The sequence below is a fragment of the Sciurus carolinensis genome, chromosome 13 (genome assembly GCF_902686445.1).
Source record: "Sciurus carolinensis chromosome 13, mSciCar1.2, whole genome shotgun sequence".
NCBI classification, from domain to species: Eukaryota; Metazoa; Chordata; class Mammalia; order Rodentia; family Sciuridae; genus Sciurus; species Sciurus carolinensis.
The window spans coordinates 22,455,154-22,477,623 of NC_062225.1; the positions used below are offsets into that span (position 1 = coordinate 22,455,154).

The 22,470-nt window shown below is 48.4% G+C and overlaps 1 protein-coding gene across 1 annotated transcript in view; it reads right to left on the reverse strand.

The window, feature by feature from the left end:
- Tgfa (transforming growth factor alpha) overlaps positions 1–22,470 on the reverse strand; it is a 97,014-nt gene that overhangs the window by 56,518 nt on the left and 18,026 nt on the right. The window contains exon 2 of the mRNA XM_047521828.1: positions 8,400–8,453. Within this exon, the coding sequence (XP_047377784.1) occupies positions 8,400–8,453 (54 nt within the window). The remainder of the gene's footprint in view (positions 1–8,399; positions 8,454–22,470) is intronic.

Genomic DNA, 22,470 nt, shown 5'->3' on the forward strand with positions numbered 1-22,470 from the left:
GTTTCTTTGAACTGGCGATCCTCCTGCCTCAGCCTGTTGAGCTGCAAAAACCACTACAATCTGATTAACTAGAGAAAATTAATGTTAACACTATCTTGTTTGGTCTTTATTTTTACACCTCTGTATTTGAGTTATTATATCAATCTTATGTACTTTTTCTATATGTTTATCATGTTCATTTTCCTATATCATTAAACATTCTTTATCTGCATGACTTTAAAGGGGTATCAAGTAGCCCATCTACCAATTCCATAATGATTTGCCTCTTGCTGACATTTAAATTTTCTCCTTTCTACTATAATGGATAATAACCTTATATCTCTTACTATTGTTTTAAAATAGGTGCCTAAAAATGCAATCACTGGGTCATAGGACATGTACAACGTTAAAGCTCTTGCTTAATAATACTAAGTGACTAAGTTCACCATTAATGATAAGTTTTGTCAATAACCATACCTGTTAGCAATATATGTAGCCATCCCATATCACACACACTAGTGTTAAATATTGCCATTCTCAAAAATTGTGCCCATTTGACAGACTAAAACATATAATATTCATCTTTCCCAGGGGAGTATTAAAGTCTTTGAGAACAGGGTCTCCCTTCTGATCAGGGTCTGGCACACAGTAAATGCTCATGAATATTTTTTGACTGAATGATGTAAAGGATCAGTCTGGCTGATGGATGCAGCTCTTTAGAAGCAGCCCCTTTCACCCCAGCCATGTGGCCATAGTCTGTTCTTACAACATGGGTGAGCTTCACAGATAACAGCCATAGCCCGGAAGAATGACAATCAGATGAAAAAGCAGCCCAGCAAAGGAAGAGGCAATTTAATAAAGAGAATAAGTATGCAGTATTGAACTTTTATTTTAAAATGGTAAGTCTGAATGTAAACAAGTGCTGCTTTTTTGTTTGTTTGTTTTTGTTTTTTAAATTCATCATGGAGCTGGGTGCAGTGGCACATGCCTTCTAAACCCAGCAGCTAGGGAGGCTGAGGCAGGAGGATCATGAGTTCAAAGCCAGCCTCAGCAAAAGTGAGGTGCTAAGCAACTCAGTGAGACTGTTTCTCTAAATAAAATGCAAAATAGGGCTGGGGATGTGGCTCAGTGGTCAAGTGTCCCTGAGTTCAATCCTTGGTACCAAAAAAAAAACCCAAAAAAAAGAACAAAACAAAAACAAAAACAAACAAACAAACAAAGAAAATCCATCATGGTAAATCATGGCTTTGAGTTTATAATTTGTCTTTCAGATGTTAAAGTCAATAACATTATCTGCCTGCCCTGGTAACCCTGGTGGCAGAGCTCAAGTTGAATTCAGATGTGAGACAGTATGTTTTTTTCCCCCTGTAGCACTAGGGATTGAATCCAGGGGTGCTCTCTCATTGAGTTACATCCCCTGTTCTTCTTATTTTGTTTTGAGACAGGGTCTCCCTAAGCTGTCCAGTCTGACCTTGAATTTGTAATCCTGCCTCAGCCTCAGGTAGCTGGGATTACAGGCATGCACCACTGTACCTGGGTCTGGGGCAGTACTTAATAAATGCATGCTAATTAAATGTTGAAGACTAAAAGGTAGAAGAACAGTATATCTTCAATAGGCCTAGACTTAAAAAAATCCACCAGTTTTGTCACTTGCATTACTTCTTTCAAAGATGGTAGATTTTTTCTTAACTAAGCTCTACTTAAACCAAGCCCTTGATTTACCGAATCCCACACTCTCCATTCTTTTGTTAAACCATCTAGATCAATGCCCTTGGCATATGAAAACTCATTAGTTGGCTACTCTGGTTGATCAGTCTATTTCTGTTCCTACGAGATAGGTTATGTTTACCAAGGGGTCATTTGTGTTTGTTCTCAAACCTGTTTGTGTCAGTTGTACTCATTATTATATTTGCATAATTATATATTGCATAAATTAATGAAGTATCTGTGCATAAAGAAAGAGCTGTTGTTTCTATAAGTGGAGTGTTTTGGAAAGACTTGATGAAGAGGAATACATTAAAAGAACTTCTGTCAATTAGGGGTGGATGAGACAACTATAAAAGACCATAGGGGAGGAGAAATGTACAGGGCTAGAAAGATTTACGGCACTTACTCTGCAAGCGTGTAAGTTCTTAGATATCAAATCTGGAAATTATAGAGGGTGGAATACAGGTGCAATTCATGCAAGTCAAGTGATGCCAAAGGCTGGATGTGATACGGAAATCGATTAATAATTAAAACAAAGGTATCGTGAAACAGTTCCCACCCATCTTCCATACTCATTCCGCTCTGCGTATTATCTCTGCTCTAAGCAATTCAATTGATTTTTTAAATATGTTGGTTGTGCCCCAGTGAAGTGATTTTGTAACTCGCAGTTTGGAAAGACACTGACCCAATGCTATTCCTTCATTTTATGGATGAGGAATCGAGTTTCAGGAAGATTTAAGGGCGCTATTAGGACTCTCAGCCAGTGAGTCAGAATTATGACCTTCTTTCTGTATTCTGTGTTCTGTGTTCTTCCAACTTTGCTCAAAAAGCAACTAACCCAGTCCAATTTCTTTTGCAAAACATCGTGGATGACCAGGAGACATGCTGGACAGGCAAGGAAGCCTCTCATGTCATCCTGCCGCTCTGCCGAGCAGTAGTTAAATCAAGTGCACAGGTGTGTGTGGCTTATCCCCAAACTAAGACATGCTGCGTCTCTTGTGTTACAGACTCATATTTGGAACAGGTGAACCATGTACCTGGGTCGGACACGTGAGCCTTCTAATTTTAGAATGACTTCAGTTCCACGTGAGAAAACTCTAGACAATGAAACGGGGAAGCAGTTTGCAGTTCTGAAAAGCTTTTGTTAGATGAGATGAGCAATAGCAGATCCTTCGCTTGCTGGCTGACCCATGTTCTACCTGTTTTCCAAACAGGTAGAGCCTTTAACAACTTTTCCCTTTAAGTTGATTTGCCCTCGCTCTATGCACTCCCAGCCCAAATTCACCATCTCGACATTTAAGCCCTGGATCCCCAGCAAGATTGAACCACCGTCTCCCCGCATGAGCTGACGGTGGTGACATCCCCCATGAATAACCCCACTGAATTTTCCATGTTTTTTCATCACTTCTGAAAAGCCTCCCTAAATTAGGCAAGCCTTCAAACATGTCCCGATTCCAGGAGGGCATCATTAGACACAGGCAAGAGGAAGGTGTGCAAGTCTAGAGAGCTGTCCCAAGCATGCAGATCTTGCCAGACAGATGGCAGTGGGCAGCTGGAAGCCTGGCTCCTGGGCGCCTCAGCTAGGCCCTCACCACACCTCCTCGGTCATCAGAGTGAGTCTCATGAAAATATGAGAACCAGATGGGCAGCTTGGGAACGGTACAACATTTCTGAGGGTTAAGCAAGCAGCCACCCAGCAACTTCTTAACCAGGGTGCATTCTGTCCCTTTTAAGGGGCATTAAAAAGCACCTTTTGAAGATAGGTCATAACTCCTTCCTTGGGAAGGCGTGACAGATGTTCTAAGCCGTGGGTGCTGCCACCCTCGCCTGCCTCCAGCTAATGTTTCTCTCTCTGCTCTGCAAGCTGACAACCAACTAGATAAAAATGTTCTGTCCCAAACCCCAGACTATTGATTTAACTCCCACAGCAAGTATTTTCTAAATCACACACTAAGTGGTCAGCAAGATTGCCCGAGCCGTAAAGATGCTCTTGTTACGAGTTCCCTTGCTCTCCGTTCACTGTTTGGGTGGGCTCCTGGAGAGAAGGCCTGCTTCTTTGCACATGGTTCTAGCCACTACAGTGCTAAAATTTGAATGTACAGCAGCTTCCAGTTCCAAAAGAATCAAATAGTCACTACTTGATATCCCCAGGGGACTGATTCCAGCACACTCCCTGACCCTGTGGGCACCAAAATCCACAGATGCTCAAGTCTCTTATATAAAATGGCATAGTATTTGTATACAACCTATGCACATCTCCTGTAGACTTTAAAAATCATCTCTAGATTGCTGATCATGGTTCATATGATGTTAATGCTACATAAATAGTTGAATAGTTTTGGGAATAGTGACATTAAAAAAGCCTGGACATGTTCAGTAGAGATGCAGTTTTTTTTTCCCCAGATATTTTTGACCTGTGGTTGGTTGATGATGTGGAACCTGTGGACCCGGGGCCAACTGTATGTGGCAGTCACATTACCACTTCTCTACTCCGCGTCCAGGGCAGGCATCTCCAATTGATCCCCACAGGACTTCCTGAAAACCTAAAGGCAGCCTTATAGTCCCTCCCAACCCCGCTCTCCAAGTCCTCTCTACCAATCCATCAGTGTCCTGTGAACAATCTTAAAGGCCAATCCTGAGTCAAATCCAGCAGTTGAGGAAACAAATCCAAACAGCAACCTGATGAATAATGACTTGCCTAGGGACCTAAAAAGACTAGAACCATGTGAACCCACACCAAGTTCAGGGCCTCCAACCTCAGGCACCATTGCCTTCCACTGTCCTAACAAAAGTACATGTCTGAGAAGAATTTGCTGATGATGACCCAGTTTCTTATGCCTCTGTATCATTTCCCCTCTATATTTGGGAACCTCAAAGGCAAGAAAAATGGAAATCTCAAAGAGAAAGACCCAGGGCAACTGTCAAGTAAAAACATCATCGATTTTTTTCCCCCTAAAATGCACAAGAAAGGTATATGAGATCAGTCCCCTGTTTCTTTGAGCCCCATGACCACCCTCGATTGGCACATAAAGCTTGCAGTTTTCTCTTCACATGGCTCCTCTAATGGCTGGGCGTCCCCCTGAGTACTCTTATGGTCCTCTGGCTCCAGAGCTATGGGTCAAGAATGTATCAAAAGCTAGCTTATATCCATTATGGCTTCTCATTCCAGTCCACTAATCCCATCTTTGTACCTAATGGATGGTACTGGGATTCATAAATGAACCCACCAATATCCAGAGCACAGGGTTAGGGGACACAGATGGGAAAGTCACTCAGTATGTAAATGAATACATTTTACATAAATAGTGCTCACCAGAAAAGAAATATAAGTAGAAAGTCACCTAGGAAAACATTAAAGTAAATGCAAATTAAAATCAAGAAGTACAAAATTAAATACAGTCGCATCTATCCTCCATATTAAGGATCTGATAAAAAGGAATTAGTGCTTCTGTGGGCATGGGAATGAAACTATAGTTTTGTGCTTAAAAGTTCTTATCTGGCAGGATCCACATGGAAGTGTTCGCAAGTGAAATGGGCTTTGCTTTAAAATATCCAAATTTCCAAAGGGAAAAATAAATGAAGGTAGGTAGGTAGATAAAAGAAAAATGGCAGAGGGATGCTTGACATTGAAGCCAGGTGATGATACTTATCTTCTGTGGATGAAGCTGTGTATAATACAATGCTAACAGTTTCACTTCTTAAATTAGCCAAGAGTGAAACACACATGCACGTACACACACAGGTACACTCCAGTGCCAGGTAGCTTTACGTGCGGCTGGGGGATATTGGTCCCCACAGTTTGAGCTTCACCCACACAGGACTTCAGCCTCGTCCAGTGAGGTCAGCGTGGGGTGGGATGGGGAAGTAAGATCCACCAGGCCTAACGTAAGAGACAGTAAAGCAAACAAGTCCAAATTAGTCACCAAACCCTGCCTTTGGAGGGGTGATGATGACATAGTCATCACCATTTGGATTTGTCTCTTGATCCAGCCCCCTCTGGACTCATGGCTGCATCCCACAGTGCAAGGCAGAAAGCAGAACTGGAGAGAGCCATTTCATTGATCTCTCAGACCCGGGGATGCCAGTCCTGCAGCTAGGTGCCCATCCAACAGAGAGTGGCCCAGAAGCCGGACAGGCAGCTCCTCCTCTGTGCACAGATAAGGAGCCAGCTCTGGAGGCTCAAGGGTCTCTGGACTTGGATGCACCTGCTTCTGGCCTCATCTGTCACCCCAGGCCTCAGAGTGGCACTCCGCCCATTACCGGGTCACATGCAGCCTTGCAGGGGCTCGACTGTCTGACTGACCTCACAATGGGGAAGAAGAAACCTCAGAGACTTGCTGATGTCAGACACATTCGCAGGAGGAAGTCCAGAGAGGAAAGGTGGAGCAGGGGTTGGTCACTACTGCAGCGAGCATGGTCATTTTCTGGATAAATGTATCAGGTGTCCCCAGAAGGGCCTCGGAAACCCCAAAGAGCCTAGGCAGAAGCAATGCCAGGCCCTGAAGGAACAGGCTCAAATCTGACATTGCTCAGGCCCTTCTTGTCTGGATGAGTGGGTGGAGACTCGGAGGAAGGGGTAACAACCAAGAGCTACCTTCCCCACAGACGGCAGCACTGGCATTTGCCATCATTCTTCTGTCACCTGAAAGTAACTCAGTAGAGAACCTGGCTCTTGGCCTACCAGGTCCTACAGTGAGGACCAGAAGGGGTTGCAGAGAGTTTGGGTTGGCCCAAACTCAAGGCCTTTATGCCTCACTTCAACCCTTTAAGGCAAAGAAGGGTTTAGGAAGAGCATGGAAAACACAGGAAGCATCTCAGCCCATCCAGAAACCTTGAGATAAGTGTCAAGTATCAGAATTGGTGCTAACCTCTACTTGGCTCCATGTCCAGGTTCTCTCAAGTGATATCCAGAATGTAAGTGGTGCTGCCACATCAGCACCAGTGTTTGGGCAGGTGACCAGAGGTCTATCTGTAGGAGGGGCTGATGCTCTTGGAGTAAATGCATCCCAGGATGGGGGTTGAGGCAATTCTGAGCAGTGGAGTCACTAAGTTATCGTCCCTTTCCCTCATATGTTCACATTGGAGCACTTCCTAGAGTGGGAGGTAATTCAAAAGTCAAAGAAATAGCCAGGCACGGTGGTACGTCCCTGTAATCCCAGCCTCTGGGGAGGCTGAGGCAAGAGGATTGCGAGTTCAAAGCCAGCCTCAGAAAAAGTGAAGTGCTAAGCAACTCAGTGAGACCCTAAATAAAAATACAAAATGTGGCTCAGTGGTTGAGTGTCCCCGAGTTCAATCCCTGGTACCCCCCCTACCAAAAAACAAAAACAAATAAACAAAAGTCAAAGAATGCTTCATGGAAACTCTGACAGACCCTGGAGTCCAGAAGCAAGGCTTTGGGATGGACACACTCACGCCCTTCCATCATCTCCAGCTTGAACAAAGCACGACATAGAAGAAGGGAGGCATTTCCTTCTGGGTCAGCATGGGTCACTGAGGGGCTCGAGTACCCTAAGGGTGCAAATGCATCAAGGATAACAGTGCCAGAGGGGACTGTGGGGCCACAGAAGCAGTGGTACCCCCTGGGGCTGGCTGCATCACCTCCAGTGGATTTGGATGGAAAGGTCTGGAAGAAGTGCAAAGCAAATTACCAGAGATGCTGTGTAGTTGGTGAGAGAATTTATGAATATGTAAGAGGCATCACCTCCCACTGGGGGCCCCTGAAATTACCAGGGAGACACAGCAGGGGCTACTGCAAAGCATGGGGAAGACGTAGTCGGGGAAACGTACCACGCTAACAAGGGGATGGCGCGGCTGACACGCTCACGTACTGCTGGTAAAAACCAGCACAGGTCACTTGGAAGCCTTTTGGCACTTAATACTAAGAGTCATGAATGCATGTATTCTTATTCTTGGAGCTAGAGCCTCAAAAAGAATCCAAAAGAAAAAAAAGCTGCTAGGTGTGGCATCATAATTTAAGACATGGGAAGCCCCATAAACACCCAATGGGGAGGCGTCATTAAGCCCCACGTGCCCACTTTAGTGGAACATTGGGGCGGCTTAAAAGGACTGATCTCAGGACTTTCCCACAACATGGAGAAATGTGTAACCCCAACTCCTGAGTTTCAAAGACAGGAATCAAAATCACCAGGACTAATCATATCAACCCATGAGCACACACACACGAAGGCCATCAGCAAGGTACAAATGTGGCCTGGAACGCAGTCACGGTGAGCGATTGGCCTCCGACACTCCCCATGCTTTCCAAAATGCTGATCTAGGATTTTTTTAAATGAAACTATTACTACACACATCAAAACATAAATCAGAAAACAACTAAACACAGATCAGCAAGAAGCGCATGGGGCTTGGGAATCTGACCGTGCACGGCCCCATCTGACCGTGCACGCCTGGGAGAGCGTGGACGGTCCTGAGCGCCGGGCCTAGGCCTCTTTACAGCGTGCCTGCCTGAAGGGCTGGCTGCACAGCTAAAGGGAGATGGGGGATGACAGCCCCTCAGGCCGGCAGGGGTGACTTTCCTGTGAGCTCCCCTCTGCCTGCGGAGTGGACCAGAGAGGACATGGAGAGGGCTCAGGGACAGGTGGGCACGTGTAGGCAGGAGCCCAGGAAGGGAGTTCTCTGGTGAGGACGCAGGTCCACGGTGGCCAGGCTCCACCCGCCACACCCCATCTGCTTCCCGGAGAGGCTGTACTCACCGCTCAGGGGGGACGTGCTGTTCTCCAGGGCTTGGCACACAGCCAACACGATACCTGTGGGGGGAAGCGGAGAAAGGTAAGTGTCTGCTCAGCACAGGGCTTCCTCGGAGGATGGGGGTGGCCCCTTAAAGGCCGAGACTTGGTAGCTTTCCAAAGGGGTCAGCAGACAGGCCTGGCTACCTCATTTGTGCAAAATGAAAACATGGAACCTCTTGCTCCAAAAGGAGGGGAAAGCACCCAGAAAAGGCTCTATAAATATCGATGCTTTCCTTCCTGCTATAGTGTCTTTCTCCACCTGTCGAGGTGGAGTTTTTCTTTTTTAAAAAACACCTTATAAGCATATTTTATAGTGGGAAAATATGCATATTTGCCATTTTAACCCTTTCTCAGTGTACACTGCAGTGACATTAAGTATATTCACTCCATTGTGTGTGTCGTGACTCATTTTTGTTTGCTGTGTACGTCACTGCTCTTGTTTGGGCATCATGAGGGCACCTGCAGGGTGACCACAGCCCATCACAGGTACACACAGACCCTGGTAGTAAGGTGTGCACGTGAGCCAGGGACTACAAGTTGTTGGGTTTTCTCTCCAGGCAGCCACTGGACCAATGTGGTGCAACCCAAGCAGGGGTAGGGAAGTTTAGTCAGGTGACTATTCTTCCCAGGGACAAGGGGGATGGGTGACCCCCAAGGGTAGCGGACCCTCCATGCCAGGATGCACCAGGTGCCTGGGTCAGGAAAGGGGAGAAGTTTGCACCTCTCCGTTGCCCACTGAACATGCTGTGGAGCTGCCAGTCTGGGATGGTGACAGCTGCCACCACGTTCTGCCCTGAAATGCCATGGGGTACACACACCTAACATTTTCTGGGTCCAGACCCCACCAGGAGCAGAGCATAGCTGGAGCAATGACCCCACCCAGTGGAGATGGGAGATGCTGGTAGACGGGACCACAGCAACCAACGCTCCAGGCCTGAGGCGCAGTTCATCTCCCACTGGACTTCCCTTACAAGACCCAGATCCTGAGAATTTCAAGACTGCAACTGCAGAGCATTAAACCTCTAGCTCAGGGACACTATGAGTATGGGGCTCTGTGTGACCTGCAAAGTCACCCCTGGCCCCAAATGACCTTATGTGCTCTCAAGTTATATATCAGAGGTTTCTGGAAACACAGCAGCAAAATTCCAATGAAGAAGGAAACTTCTCTGAGTTCTGCAATCAGCGTGAATTAGCTTCCCCAAACTGAAATGCAGAAAGTTACCCCCAAGGCCACGCAGAGGGGCTGCACCTCACAGGTTAGCTCAAGGCAGATGCGGCAGGTCAGCACAAAAACACAAGAAACGTCCTGTCTGCTATTTTGCCACAGCACAGGGCCCACACGACCCCCACCAGGCAGGCTTCGAGAGCTCCTTGCCCCTCTTCACTTAGGGTATGGACACAGGAGTCCTGAATCTCAGAGGAAAACATAGCTGGAACAGAGAGCACCTATGCTCATATAAGTGCTTCTGATGGCTTTTAGTGCTGGGGCCTGGCGCGCACTTCCCAAATACTGCTTCAGAGTTTTGCACCAGATACCAGGGCCAAAATTAGGCGGAGCAAGGGCATTAGGAGGCAAATGAGTGAAATTACACACATCTTCCCCCTGTAATTCTTAACTGTGGCCCCAAAGACGCTTGTGTTGGAAGCAAAGCTCTTAGGATTCCCCCGAACCTGGTAAATCTGGACTACACACACCTAGTGCTCAAGCCAGGTACATTGGCAGCAGCCAGGAAGTCTCAGTGGTTGCACGCTGGAAGCTGGGGAACAGTCCCCTTCTGACGATCAGCATTGCTAGAAACAGCTCTGGGCTCAAGTTGGCCAGGGACCCCTAATCACACCAAGGGACGACTCAGGAGATGCCTCGCATACCTCTCCAGGGGGAGCGTGACTGGCCTGTCATGAACTGTCCCTGAACTAATGAGTGATCTTCACACCTCCTTCCTGCCCCGTACCCTGTCAGTCAAGGTAAACACAGACTCTGGAACACAAATACCAGCTCTCCAGGAAGAAGAGGGTGTGCACTGGGGCCCTTCTCCCAGCCTTGGGGCAAGTGGCTTCCCCTCTCTGTTCTTCACCTGAAGGTGATCAGCTGCCAGACTCACAAAGGTGTTTTGGGAATTAATTAAAGTTTGCAAAACCACCGTGTTCCACAGATGAAAGGCACCGAGGTTTCTGAGCAATCTGAGAAGAACAGTTCCTTTCTATACCTCACATACCCGTGGAAAACATCTTCCTGAGGCCCTGGCTGAGTTCAGCAATCCTGATTCGGGCACAACTTCAGGAGAGGCCCGGGAAGGGAGGTGAGGTGAGGCCTCTGCTTTCTTTTGACTACATGGTAAGCTCACTAAGAGAGTCTTGGACTAGGAAGGCAGGGGTCAGGCCTCTCTTCTCAGGTCAGGCAGGGCCACTAATTGGGCAGGTACAAGCTCCAGGCCCAGCACTAGAGTTTTGTATTATCTTACTTTGTCCTCATGATAGCCCATGACACTGGCACCTCTCAGCCTCCCTGCCTTCCAGTCCAGCTGGTGGGAATACCCGACTGTGCAGATGAGAAACTGAGGCTTGGAGAAGCTAAGACATCTGCACAAGTCCCAGCAGCCAAGGTCAGACCCAAGCCTGTCCAACTGCTGTGCCCAGGCCTATCATGAAACACCAGCGGTGTGTATTCATCGGTTACAGACCCCTTGTCTCAAAGGACAGCCTCGGAGGGCCCAGGGTTTGAACATTCTCTTCTGGGGGCCACAACCATTACCTCTTGGGATTCCCCACTCCCTCCAACTTTCCCCCACAGGCAGGGACGGCAGAAGGACTGTCTAATCTGCTGAAGCCCAGGTGTCCAGAAGTCTGGTTACAGGACTGTGTTTGGAAAACCAGACTGTGTGAGGGCCTTCTAGAAAACCATGGCCTTGGCAGGCTCCAAGGCTCATGAGATACAAAAAGAAGAGCAGGGAGAGCCCAGACGCTGACCACAGAGGCTCAGGGACACGCAGTCTAGATGCAGGCTCCGTGGCCACAGTCCCAGATTCCTCCTGCCTGAGTGTCAATGCTGTTAGCCACCAGCCCTCAGGACAGCAAGGCAGGCTTGAGGGCCACCAGCCAGCTTCCCTCTAGGACAGGAATCCTTTATCGGCTGCTCCTGCCAGCTTCCTATTTCTGTCTAAATAGCTCCAAAGTGGGAAATCCCAAGACTGTGGACTTCAAAAAAGAAAAAGAAAAGAAGCGGGTGGTGTTGAGGGGAAAACCACACATTAACGGAAGAAAAAAAAAAAAATCTTATGAAAGCTGGATCCTCACCCCCTGAGGCGGAGTCAGAAGCCAGGCTGGCTCTCGAGGCGGGACAAGGGTGGCAGTACTGTAATCCAGCTGTCTGGAACTCAGACAAGAGTTCCCAACAGAAACCATGCAATGAGAGAGGCCTTCCTATTGATCTTGGAGTTCACAGAAGCGGAGCCACCCTGAAACCCACAGAGGTGCTAGTGGGAAGTGCTGTTGAGAGACGATGGACACCCATGTTCCCTGGGCAGGATGCCCATGCTCCAGCTCCTCGCTCCCGCATGGAACTGGCAATTCTGGAAAGGGACCCAGATGGTGTCTTCGGCATGCAGCACACTCTCCATTAACCACCTCCTGGTGACTACCTCTTCTATGGGCACTCAGACCTGGAAGGAATATCCTCTGGCCTCTGGCCACCCCAACAGAGGTGACCATGTCCACTGCAGCCAATATTTACTTCCTGGCTCCTGCCTACTCCATAGGATGGGTCAGTGGTTTCCCACTAAAACATCAAAAGCCCCATGTCTCATCTGTTTGGGTCCCTAAGCCAGGCTGCCCTGGTGAAGGGCAGGTTCAGGGGTCGGGCGTATGTAGGGAGGCCGGAGGGAAGGTACAGCAGGCCTCTTGGTTGCAGGATGCTCTGGGTTCCAAGGAGGTGTTGAGGAAAGATTAAGAGTAATGCAGGGCAGAGGGGTAGCGTTTGGGCTAGAGAGTGGGGCAGAAGGGAGTATGGGTGTTCAGGGCCTCTCAGGCTGCCCCTGTCCTCTCCCACCATGCTTGGGGCTAGGGGTCATGAGGAAAGAGCCAGGAGCTTGGGAAGTAGTGGGTGGTACTAGACGGTGGAATCCCACAGCTCAGTGCAAGGTCTGCAGGGGTGCCCAGGTAGGCCCAAAAGTACATGTAAGAGGGCCACACAGAACCAGGGCCTGCCAATACAGGTTCATGGCATCTTTCCTTAGGAATCAATCATACCCCAACATTTAAATTTTATCAGCAAGTATTGTAGAAGTTTACCAGCATAGCAAAAATTGCCCAATTTTACAGTTTTATCAATATTTTTAAATTCAAAGGGTGACATCCAAGTGAAGATGCTGGCTTCAGAGCAAGAATTGATTAGGAAGAAGGAAAAATGAAATACACAGCAAGAGAGCAGGTGGGACCAGGGTATCAGGAGCCAGTCCCTCTGGAGACCATCTGTACCATGGTTAGGAAATTAGTGCCAGAAGCAGCCAGGAGGCATTCCCAGTGGAGAACAGCTGTGCTCTCTCCTGGGAAGAGGTGACAATTCACTTTTGGCCCTGTTCCCAGTGATGCCAGTACACTGTTCCCAGAGAACATCAGGCAGAGCTGCAGAGGAATTTGTGGAGGAACTGGCCAGACGGGATTAGGAAAGCTCTGGGGATGGCAAGAAGACTTCAGAAATATGTGACACGGGAATGAATCACCTTGGGCAGATGGGCCCATGGGACAGAGGGCTCTTTCTGTCATAATCCCAGCCTCTGGAGCACTACTTCCAAAACACGTGTTTGACCTTGTGACCCAGGGAGAGAGTCCGATGGAGAAATCACCTGAAAAGACTAGGGATTCAGGTGGCAGAGCAAAGAAACCAACAATGCAGGGCAGCGGGCAGCCTTTAGATAAACCTCCCTCAGCCAGTGAGGTCCTGACACCTGCTCCCAAGCAGAGCCAGGTCAGCAGACACATTAACTCAGAGGACATTTCTATGCTGGGGTAGGGTGGTGGCATTGCCATCTCATATGGTTCAGTTGTGGGATTATCCTCGTGGCTGCTATCATGATTAGTAATAGCAGTTGCAACATTTGTTTGAGCACTTACTGTATACCTGGCATCTTCTCCTTCAACTAAGTTCAAGGCAGGAACTATAGGTTCAGCCTCCCCTATCCAAAATGCTCAGGTCCAAAAGTGTTTTGGATTTCAGATCTTTTCAGATTTGGGCGTATTTGCATCTATAGAAAATAAGATATCTTGAGAAGGGGACCCAAGTCTAAACATGGAATTCATTTGCTTCATATACACCTGATATGTATAGACAGAAGGTCATTTCACACAATATTTTTATCATAAAAGAAAGAAAGATTGATCTATGACTTGCCCTCAAAAATGACCAAGCTACCTGGAACAGCAAGAGAATCCACACTATCAGAGAAAAATGGAGTCTTCCACTCTACCAGGAGGGCAGCAAGCAAGGGCCGAAGTCACTGCTGCCACCCACCAGACACCCTGGGCTGATCCTACAGTCCCACAGATGCTCCCACACCCTGAGCACCATCTCCACCCCGCCAAGACCTGCCTATCAAGCCACAAGTTCAAAATTAACTCCGCCTCCTTCTGGGTTCTGGATGGGACTGAACACCCAGCAGCCAGCAGCCCCTCCATCCAAGCCACGCTCTCCTATGCGTCCAGCCTCCAGGTGTCCATCCTCCATAGTGGCATCCACCCCCTGCATCCCTACCTCCCTGCTTTCTCTCTCCCTGGGCTAGCCCAATAGCTGCCAAACGGGTTCTCCTGCCAACAGCCTTTTTACCTTTGTCCCTGCTGCCAGAGTGAGGTTGTGGGACCATATCAGTCCTCCACACGCTCCGTGGGCTCCACACCACTCAGGACCCAGGCTGGAGTTTGAAGCATAGGTTTAAAGTGCATCACCTGCTCCCAGACCTTACTTCCAGCTACACTCCGCACCCCCCCCGCCACTCCCACCCCCGTTCCTGCTAGGCACGCACTCTTCCTCTCCCCAGCTCACCCCTGGCAGGTGGCACCCAGCTCAGTGCCTTGGGCTCCTGCCATTCAGATCCTCACCCAAGTTCCTTGCAGCTACTGACTTTTGTTTACCCGCCCAAGCTTCAGTTTCCTTTGCTGTAAAAGGACATAAAGAGGTATCCATCTTCTGTACAAGTTTATTATAAAGAAGAAACTTGGGGAGGGGCAGGGAGAGATGGCACATGAGAAATGTGCAGTATATTAATTGGCACATAATAAACATGCAGCCAATGGCAATTGCCATCGACAGGAACTAATATTATGCTGATCTTAGGTGTTTAATATGATGCATATACTCCTTACCTTGATCTGATCATTACACAACAGACGTATCAAAACATCACATTGTGCCCCATAAATATGTACAGTTACTTTGAATCAATAAAATTTTCTAACATGTTGATCTCTGGAGTTGTCACACCCTCTCCTGTACCCATGGAAACTAAATTTGCTCCTCAAAGCCTTGCTTGAAAGTCATGTCAGAAGGGATCATTCCTTTCTCACAGCAGTCCTTATTGTATTCTGACTTGTGTTGGAAGTTTTCACATCTTATCTGTCTTCCTCTCCTAGTGTGGCCAGGAACTATCCCTTAATCCCCTCTATCCCAACACTGGGCATCTCAGGCTTTTGGGTAGGTGGAACTGAATTTCTGAGAGGTCACCAGCTTGAGAAGGGAGCAGGAGGGGGCTGAGGAGTGAGAGTGTGCAGATGCAGAAGGGGAAAAGCAGCCACACCTTCTCGTGTTCCTTTCTTCCTAAAGCTCAGGTCATGGTCATTACTTTGAAGTCAGTGGAGATGGAACACACTTGACTCTGACATTTGTGGGCTCATTCATTCACTCGAGTGCTGACTGAGCACCTGGCTCACGGCAGACACTATTGTAGGTGCCGTAGAGGGAGGGAGGAACTAAAAGTCCCTTCTTATAACCTCCACCGTGTACTCTTCCTATGAGAAATGCTCTCTCTATTCTGGTTTTTTTTTTTTTTTTGCGGTACTGGGGGTTGAACCCAGGGCTTCATGCTTGCGCTCTCTCTATTCTTGAAAACCATTACCTTCCACTCCACTATAAATGTCTGGCTACACCATCATTCGGTTTGGTGTTGAAATGTGTCTATTTAATAGTGATGTTAAATACTGTCACTGGAATAGAAAATCCACGGAGGAAGCGTGGTCCTTATCCGAGGCCTGGAGTGAAGTCAGCTGAACTGGCCTGGCAGGTGACCTTGAGTCATTTGGTCACCCCAAGAGATGACCCCAGAAACATTGCTTTTCTGCTCGTAGTTTTATTGGCTTTTCCTAAAACTTGAATGAGAAAACGGAAAGCCCTATATTCAGTGGCCCCAAAGAGGTCTGGACATGTCTCAAAGAGGAGACCGAGGGAGTGGGCGGGGTGTCTGAGCTCATTTAACGGCAGCGTAGCCAGCCCAGGGGCACTCCTCGTCCACTCTGCCCAAGGTTCTTCAAGCAAGGGAGGCACACACTACCAGGTGTGGAAACTCTAGACTAGGAGACGACAGTGACGCAGACACACTCGAGGGTGTTCCTCCGAGGAGCTCTGGTGCTCCCTGTTCGAGCCCCTTCCTCCTCAAGTGGCTCTACCTGGTCCACGTCTTCTAAACCCACCAACTCATTCTCTCCCAACTGTCTGACCTCATTTCTACCCAGCTTCCCAGGCCCTGCGCAACCCCCACACCCTCCATGACACCCCCACCACTCCAGGGGCCAGGGTTCTCCTCTTGCACCCCTGACACTCATCAGTGATGGAGCCAGAAGTAGTTCCTACTTGGGTCACCCACATGGATCACTCAGAGTTCCCTGTCCCTCCTCTCTTAGCTCAGATGTCATTTCCCCCCATCTCTGATTTAGGACAGCTGATTACTGTCTTCCCTTCCCTACTTGAAGGGACAGGTGAGAATATTTGCAAAACGCTTTGAGCTATTTAAACTAACAAATACCCAGAAGTGACACCCCATGCACAGAGTTAGTGGGGAAATGACGTAACTGCAAAGAAGTGACGTGTGCTCTTCCTGACATCCAGAGAAACATGCAAAAAAATAAACAACCAATAAAAAGCCACAGAAACTCACACAGGAGACTGGCACTGCCTGTTGAGATACCTTTGTCCCTGGCAGGTGTGACACCTTACAGTGCTACAGACCTCTCTCTACTAGCCCCAAAGCCCTCAGCCACTTCAAAGTCTGCCAGAACAATGCCACACACTGACCGGCTGTTCTGAGAGGACTGCTCCCATAAAGCAGAGCAAAGGCATGCAGGGGCAACACATCCTGATTGGCAATCAATGGGTGAATCGGATTCAAGGCACCGAGCATCTGCTGGGGATGAGGAGGGCCCTGTGCTCCTGCCTATCTGCACAGAGCTAGGCCACGCCCCGTTTTCGCCAGGAGGGAGCAGACCTCTTCGCAGAGTTAAGGTTTATCAAAGACCTGGGTCAAGGCTGGGTGCCGGGTCAAACTTCCTCTTCCTCACAGCCTGTTCCTGTGCCGGCTCCCCATCCAAGGTCCTGGGACTATAAGGCAATGGGGCGGCATCAGCCAGCCTCTCAGGCTGGCTGGACATTCCCAGCAGTGAATCATGCGCAAGCTCCACAGGGCCAAGCTCTGATACTACAAAGATGCTGTGCCAAGCGAGGTTCTGTAGAAACCTGATCCAGCTGAGGAGTCTCCAAAGGATTAAACTTGACTTTCCTAGAGTCCTGGAGGGAGGGAGGAAGGAAGAAGGGCTGGGGGTGTGGACCAGAGACAAGGCTGGGGATCCACCAGCAGATACCTTAGCTCTGCTGGCAGGGTCCAAGCCCTTTAGGGACATGATGGCTAAATAGAGAAGTATGGTAACCAAATGATGCCTCTGCATGAGTCCCAGGTATGTGACAAGCCCATAACCACCGACCCCATCCCAGCTTCCCTGGCCTTATGGTGCCCCAGAATTACCGTTCTCAGGGCCCAGGTCAGCGGTGGTTCTGCTTGTTTAGACCTCAAACAAGCAGAGTTGGCCTCTTGGGAGCCCCAACCAAGCCAGGCGCATCCCCTCAGCTATGAAAGGTCACATGTAGACACCCCTCCCTGGCAGTGGTTTAGAAGTAGGGTTTGAACAGGGAGGAGATAAAAATAAGCAGTCTTTGAACTCTGCCCCATTTCCTGCATGTGAATGACAAACTCGTCCCTCCCTGCTATTCCACAACACTCAGGACACCCTGGAACCAACCTGCAGAAGGCATGGCAAGGCTTGGGGTTTGTGCCAACATAAAGACCAGGGTGACTTGGCAGAATCTCCAATCAATGCAGCGTCAGCCTGGGTGTGCGGGCCACTTGGGGGCGGGGACAGCACTGCTTATCACCACCTCCACTGTTGCCCTCGGAGAGCTCATTTGACCAGATAAGGTGGCTGACTGAGAAGCAAGGTCAGACAGAGGAGGCAGCGAGTCCCCAGAACTACAGATCTTCATGGGAGAAACACCAAGTTTCCCCACCACATTTCTTAACCCACAATACACTGCAAGCTGGGAAAATGTCTCAGTTCTTTTCCCAGAAGTGAAGGCCGGAACTGGGAGTGAGGAGAGGGCAGAGGAGGGAACAGATGACAAAGGCCTGGGTGACAAGTGCAGGCACCAGCTGCCAGGGTCCAAGGGAAGAGTGGGTAGAGGGTGCCAGACTTCTCCTTTCACTGGAAGACCCAACTAGACCATCCGCTGGCCCGGGGCTTCTCACTGCTGGGAGTATACCTACCCTGGAGCACCCAGAGACCTCTGGGGGTAGTTTCTGATTGCCACAGTGACTAGGGGAGCACCTCTTGAATTTAATGGGTGGGTCCAGGGATGCTAAGTTTCTGTAATGCACAGGACTCCGTTAAGATGCTAACAAAGCTCCCCTGTTGAGACACTGTGGACCCCAGTAGGGAAAGTCCCTTCAACCACAGGCCAATCAGTTTCCAAATGTACCTGGGCAGAAGTGCCCAAAACTCAGGGGAAATGGAACTGGCTGGCAGGCACAGGAGGTGACAGGGTCACTAATCAGAGCTTTGTATGTGGCCTCCAAGAAGCTTCCAGTGGACTGTAGTGATCTACTCCACCCTCATTTAACTGGGATGCTCTACCCAGTCAGTTTTTCTCTCCATCCTGTGGTCCATCTCTGTCTTTCTCTATGAACCCAACAGGAAGCCTATCCATAAAGCAATAAGACTGACAGGCCACAAACAAAGTGATCCCCACGTTTTATAGTTGGGGGTCTAAGGAGACTCAAGAGTCCAAGGGACGGAACACAATGTATAACACCAGGACTGAACTCTAATGTAAACTAGGATCTCAGTTTACAGTTTACACCTTATTTTAGTCAAATAATTATAACTTCAGTTAAGAATAATGTGCCCATGTTGGCTCATCAACTGTAACATCCCGCACCAATGCAAGGTGTTCATAACAGGGCAGTGTGTGCAGTGGGGTATGGAAGTATATGGGAACTCTGTGTGCTCTTTGCTCAGTTTTTCTTGGAACTTGAAATTGTTCTAAAAATATTAATTTAAAAACCAAATGGGACTGTATAGAGGGATAAGAGGAGTGGGAAGGGTCAGGGGGAAGAAAAAAAATAACAGAATGAATCCAAAACTATTACCCTAGGTAAATGTATGATTCCAAAAATGGTATGACTCTACTTCACGTACAAACAGAGAAACAAGATGTATCCCATTTGTTTACAATAAAAATGAATTAAAAAAATAAATAAAAAACAAATGAAACAAACAACAACAACAAAAGCAGCTGACGACAGCTGCAACCTGATGAAGTGAATTGATTTTCTCCACATTATAAATTGTCCAGTCACACTGATTCCCTCGTTCTAGTAAGAGGTTCTTCTCCTAGGAAGGCCGTGACTTGCGTGACTGGGGTTGGGTTTTTCGGGAAAAAGCAGAGACACTGCTCAGCCACAGACCACAAGGCTTCCATGGAGCATGGTGGCTCTCAGCACATCTACTACCCACTGCTCCCCAGAGTGAAGACAGAAAACAAGTTAACTTTTGCCATCACTATGAATTCTACCTGGCTGCAAACTTAGGGCAAGAGCACAGTGACTTCTCAGCTGTCATGGGGCCATGTTGGAAGGCTGTGCTCAACAAGCCTCTACCGATGGTAGCTTCAGAGGGGAAGCCATGGCCAGTGTTGGTCAATGGCCAAGCTCCCTGGGCTGGGCCACCCTGTACCCCAAGACTCACTCTCAAATGGACAGCACATCAGATGAGAGGAAGCAAGGGATAAACACCACCCCTACAGAAATGGGCCAAGGAAAAGGCAACGGAAGGGACGGGAGGAGGAAGGGGCAGAGCCCTGTTTTCAGGGCAAGTGGCCTCGCTTCTGTGGTTTCTCACATATAACAACATATCCGAGATCTGCTCCCTCCAGGGTGAAGTTATCAACAAAATTTTTCTACCTGCTGTCAGCATGCTCTGTGACTGAGGCAGAACACGAGTTACCAGCAGGCAATTAATCCACCCTCCAGCTTCCTTTATGACAAGGCCCTGAGGGAGCAGCAGACACAGCTTCCTCATCGAAGGGGGCTGCAGTTATTGAGACCTCTCCCACCCTCCCCTCCCTGCCCCTACTTACACTTCAGGTAGGAAAGGAAAAAGAGAGACTGGGAGCTTTTAAATTGTCCAGCATCATCCTTCTGTAAAACCCAGTACAAGGTCATGAGCAAGTGGTTCATCCCTATTCTGTTGTTTTTTTTCCCCCCCCCAACTCAACATTTTATTTTACATTTATTTGTTTTCTGCTTCCTTGGGATCAAGTGAGGGACGTGTCGGGGAGGGGTATGTATTTGGGTTCACTGTATCCTTAGTGCCTGGGACAGCACCTGACATATGGATAGCTCTCAGTAAGTGCTTGCTGAATAAATTCACCTCTTTTTCATGCCAAACCTGCCAGATGGTTCCAGAGAGAAGGCCAGGGGTCATGAACCTATGAAGATAATGCTTGAGTGTCTAATCAAGCAGGGGAACTTTCTAAGGATCCTGAATAATCCAAATGGTTTCAGTCCAGAATAAGATACCATTAGAACTTTTCTGTCGTAGAAGTTCTCTAGGAAAAAATGTGGACGCTTGAGTATTTTCTTTATCATAGGTGTATGTGTGTAGAAAGAGTCATCATGGATGTTCTTTCTGAACAAGTGACACCTGTCAGACATCTAAATAAAACCAGGGAGCATATCCTTGAAAACATCTGATGGAAGAGCATCCAAAGCTGAAAGAATGTCAAATGCAAAGGTCCTGGGGTGGCAGTGAACTGAGATGGTCCAAAATAGCAGGAAGGCTGGTGTGGCTGGGGCAGGAGGGCGGCAGAAATGAGCCTGGAGAGATGCCAGGGCAGATGTGTCCCGGGGACCACTAGAGTCTGGATTTTATCTCTCTCTGGGCAGTTCCTGGAAGGTTTGGAGCAGAGGAGTCCCTCGGGGGGCTGGGGACAGAAGAGGTCTTTAGGGGGCAACAACAGAACCTGGGAGAATGGGGTGGGGACACTGCAGAAGTCAGGCAAAGGAAGAAGATGGCAGCCATAGCGGACAAGAGACGTGGTCAGAAGATGAGCAGAGCAGAAACGGAGGACAGGCTTGCTGGTGGCCTGAGCATGGGAGGGGTGCCTGACCTCCTCCTCCTCCTGCCTCTGCCTGCACCACCCCTGCCCTCTCCCCACTTCCCAAGGCCACATTTGACCTTTGAGATTGGTTCAAATATCAGTGTCCTCAAGAATCTTTCCCAACTGCTTCAGACGGAGGATCCTAATAAAAATGCAAACAAATAAATAAGAACACAGACTTAGAGATGCCCACTTGCAGGCTAAATCTCCATGAGAGTAAATCTACACAATACAGCTTACCTTGGTCCCAATGTGCTAAGATCTCTCTAAAGAACCTTCCGAGTTTTGCCCACTATCCCGGAGATAGTTCAGGTTGCTGCCAACTGGAATGAAGATCCTGATCGCCCCAGACAGGCCCTAGGAACCTCAATCCACGGCAACTCAAGTGTTCCCTGTGAGACACATGTAAGCACCCAGGACAAGTGAGCCTCCGGATGAAGATGGCTGCACCCACGGCTTTCTAGAAGCTTGTCTGGTATCTCATCCTGCTCAGCATATACCCCCGTATGACCACCTATGGGCTGGGCTTGCCTGGTAGCATCACAGGCTCAGAGGCCCAGGGCCCAACAGGAACAAAGCTAAAAAGTACAATGGTGACCTGTGAGCAGAGCACAAGCAAGCTGCAGATGCAGCACCCAGAGATGACGCTAGGCTCTAGGGATCCATGCCTGGTGCCCGGCCTCCCAGCTCAGGTCAGCTGTGCTTCACGTCCTCCCCGGTGCCTGTGGGAGAGCGCTTCACAGAGCGGTGCCCCTGTGGAAGCAGGTATGATGCTGCTGAGGTGGCTTCTGTGGCTGGAGCACTCCAACATGCCACATGTCCTCCAGGGAAAGGAGTCCTTCCCTCTAAAGAGGCAGAGGCCAGTTGTCCTTCTGGCTTCAGAAGGAACACCCCCCACTACTAAGATCCTAAGATCAGCAGACTTGAACACTGGTGCAGTTTTGTATCTAGTTTAAGTTGTGCTTTTCTGCTGATTTTGAGGGAAGGCAAACACCCTAAAGTGTCCTGAAAGATGACAAGACATAACAGTCCACACCTGCACAGGCTCCTCCACTTGCTAGAATGCTAAACCTATCTAACAGGGCTTAGTAGTACATCTATATGGCTATGGGATTAGATTTATGGACTACTTTTTTAAAGCCCAAGTACTGCTTTAAAAAAATTAATATGGCATGAAATATAAGCAACATAAGTAGCAATACATTCAATTCTTGGAAACTCATCTTTTTCTCATTCTTTTTTTTTTTTTTTTGGGTGCTGGGGATCAAACCCAGGGCCTTGTGCTTACAAGGCAAGCACTCTACCAACTGAGCTATCTCACCAGCCCCTCTTTTTCTCATTCTTAAG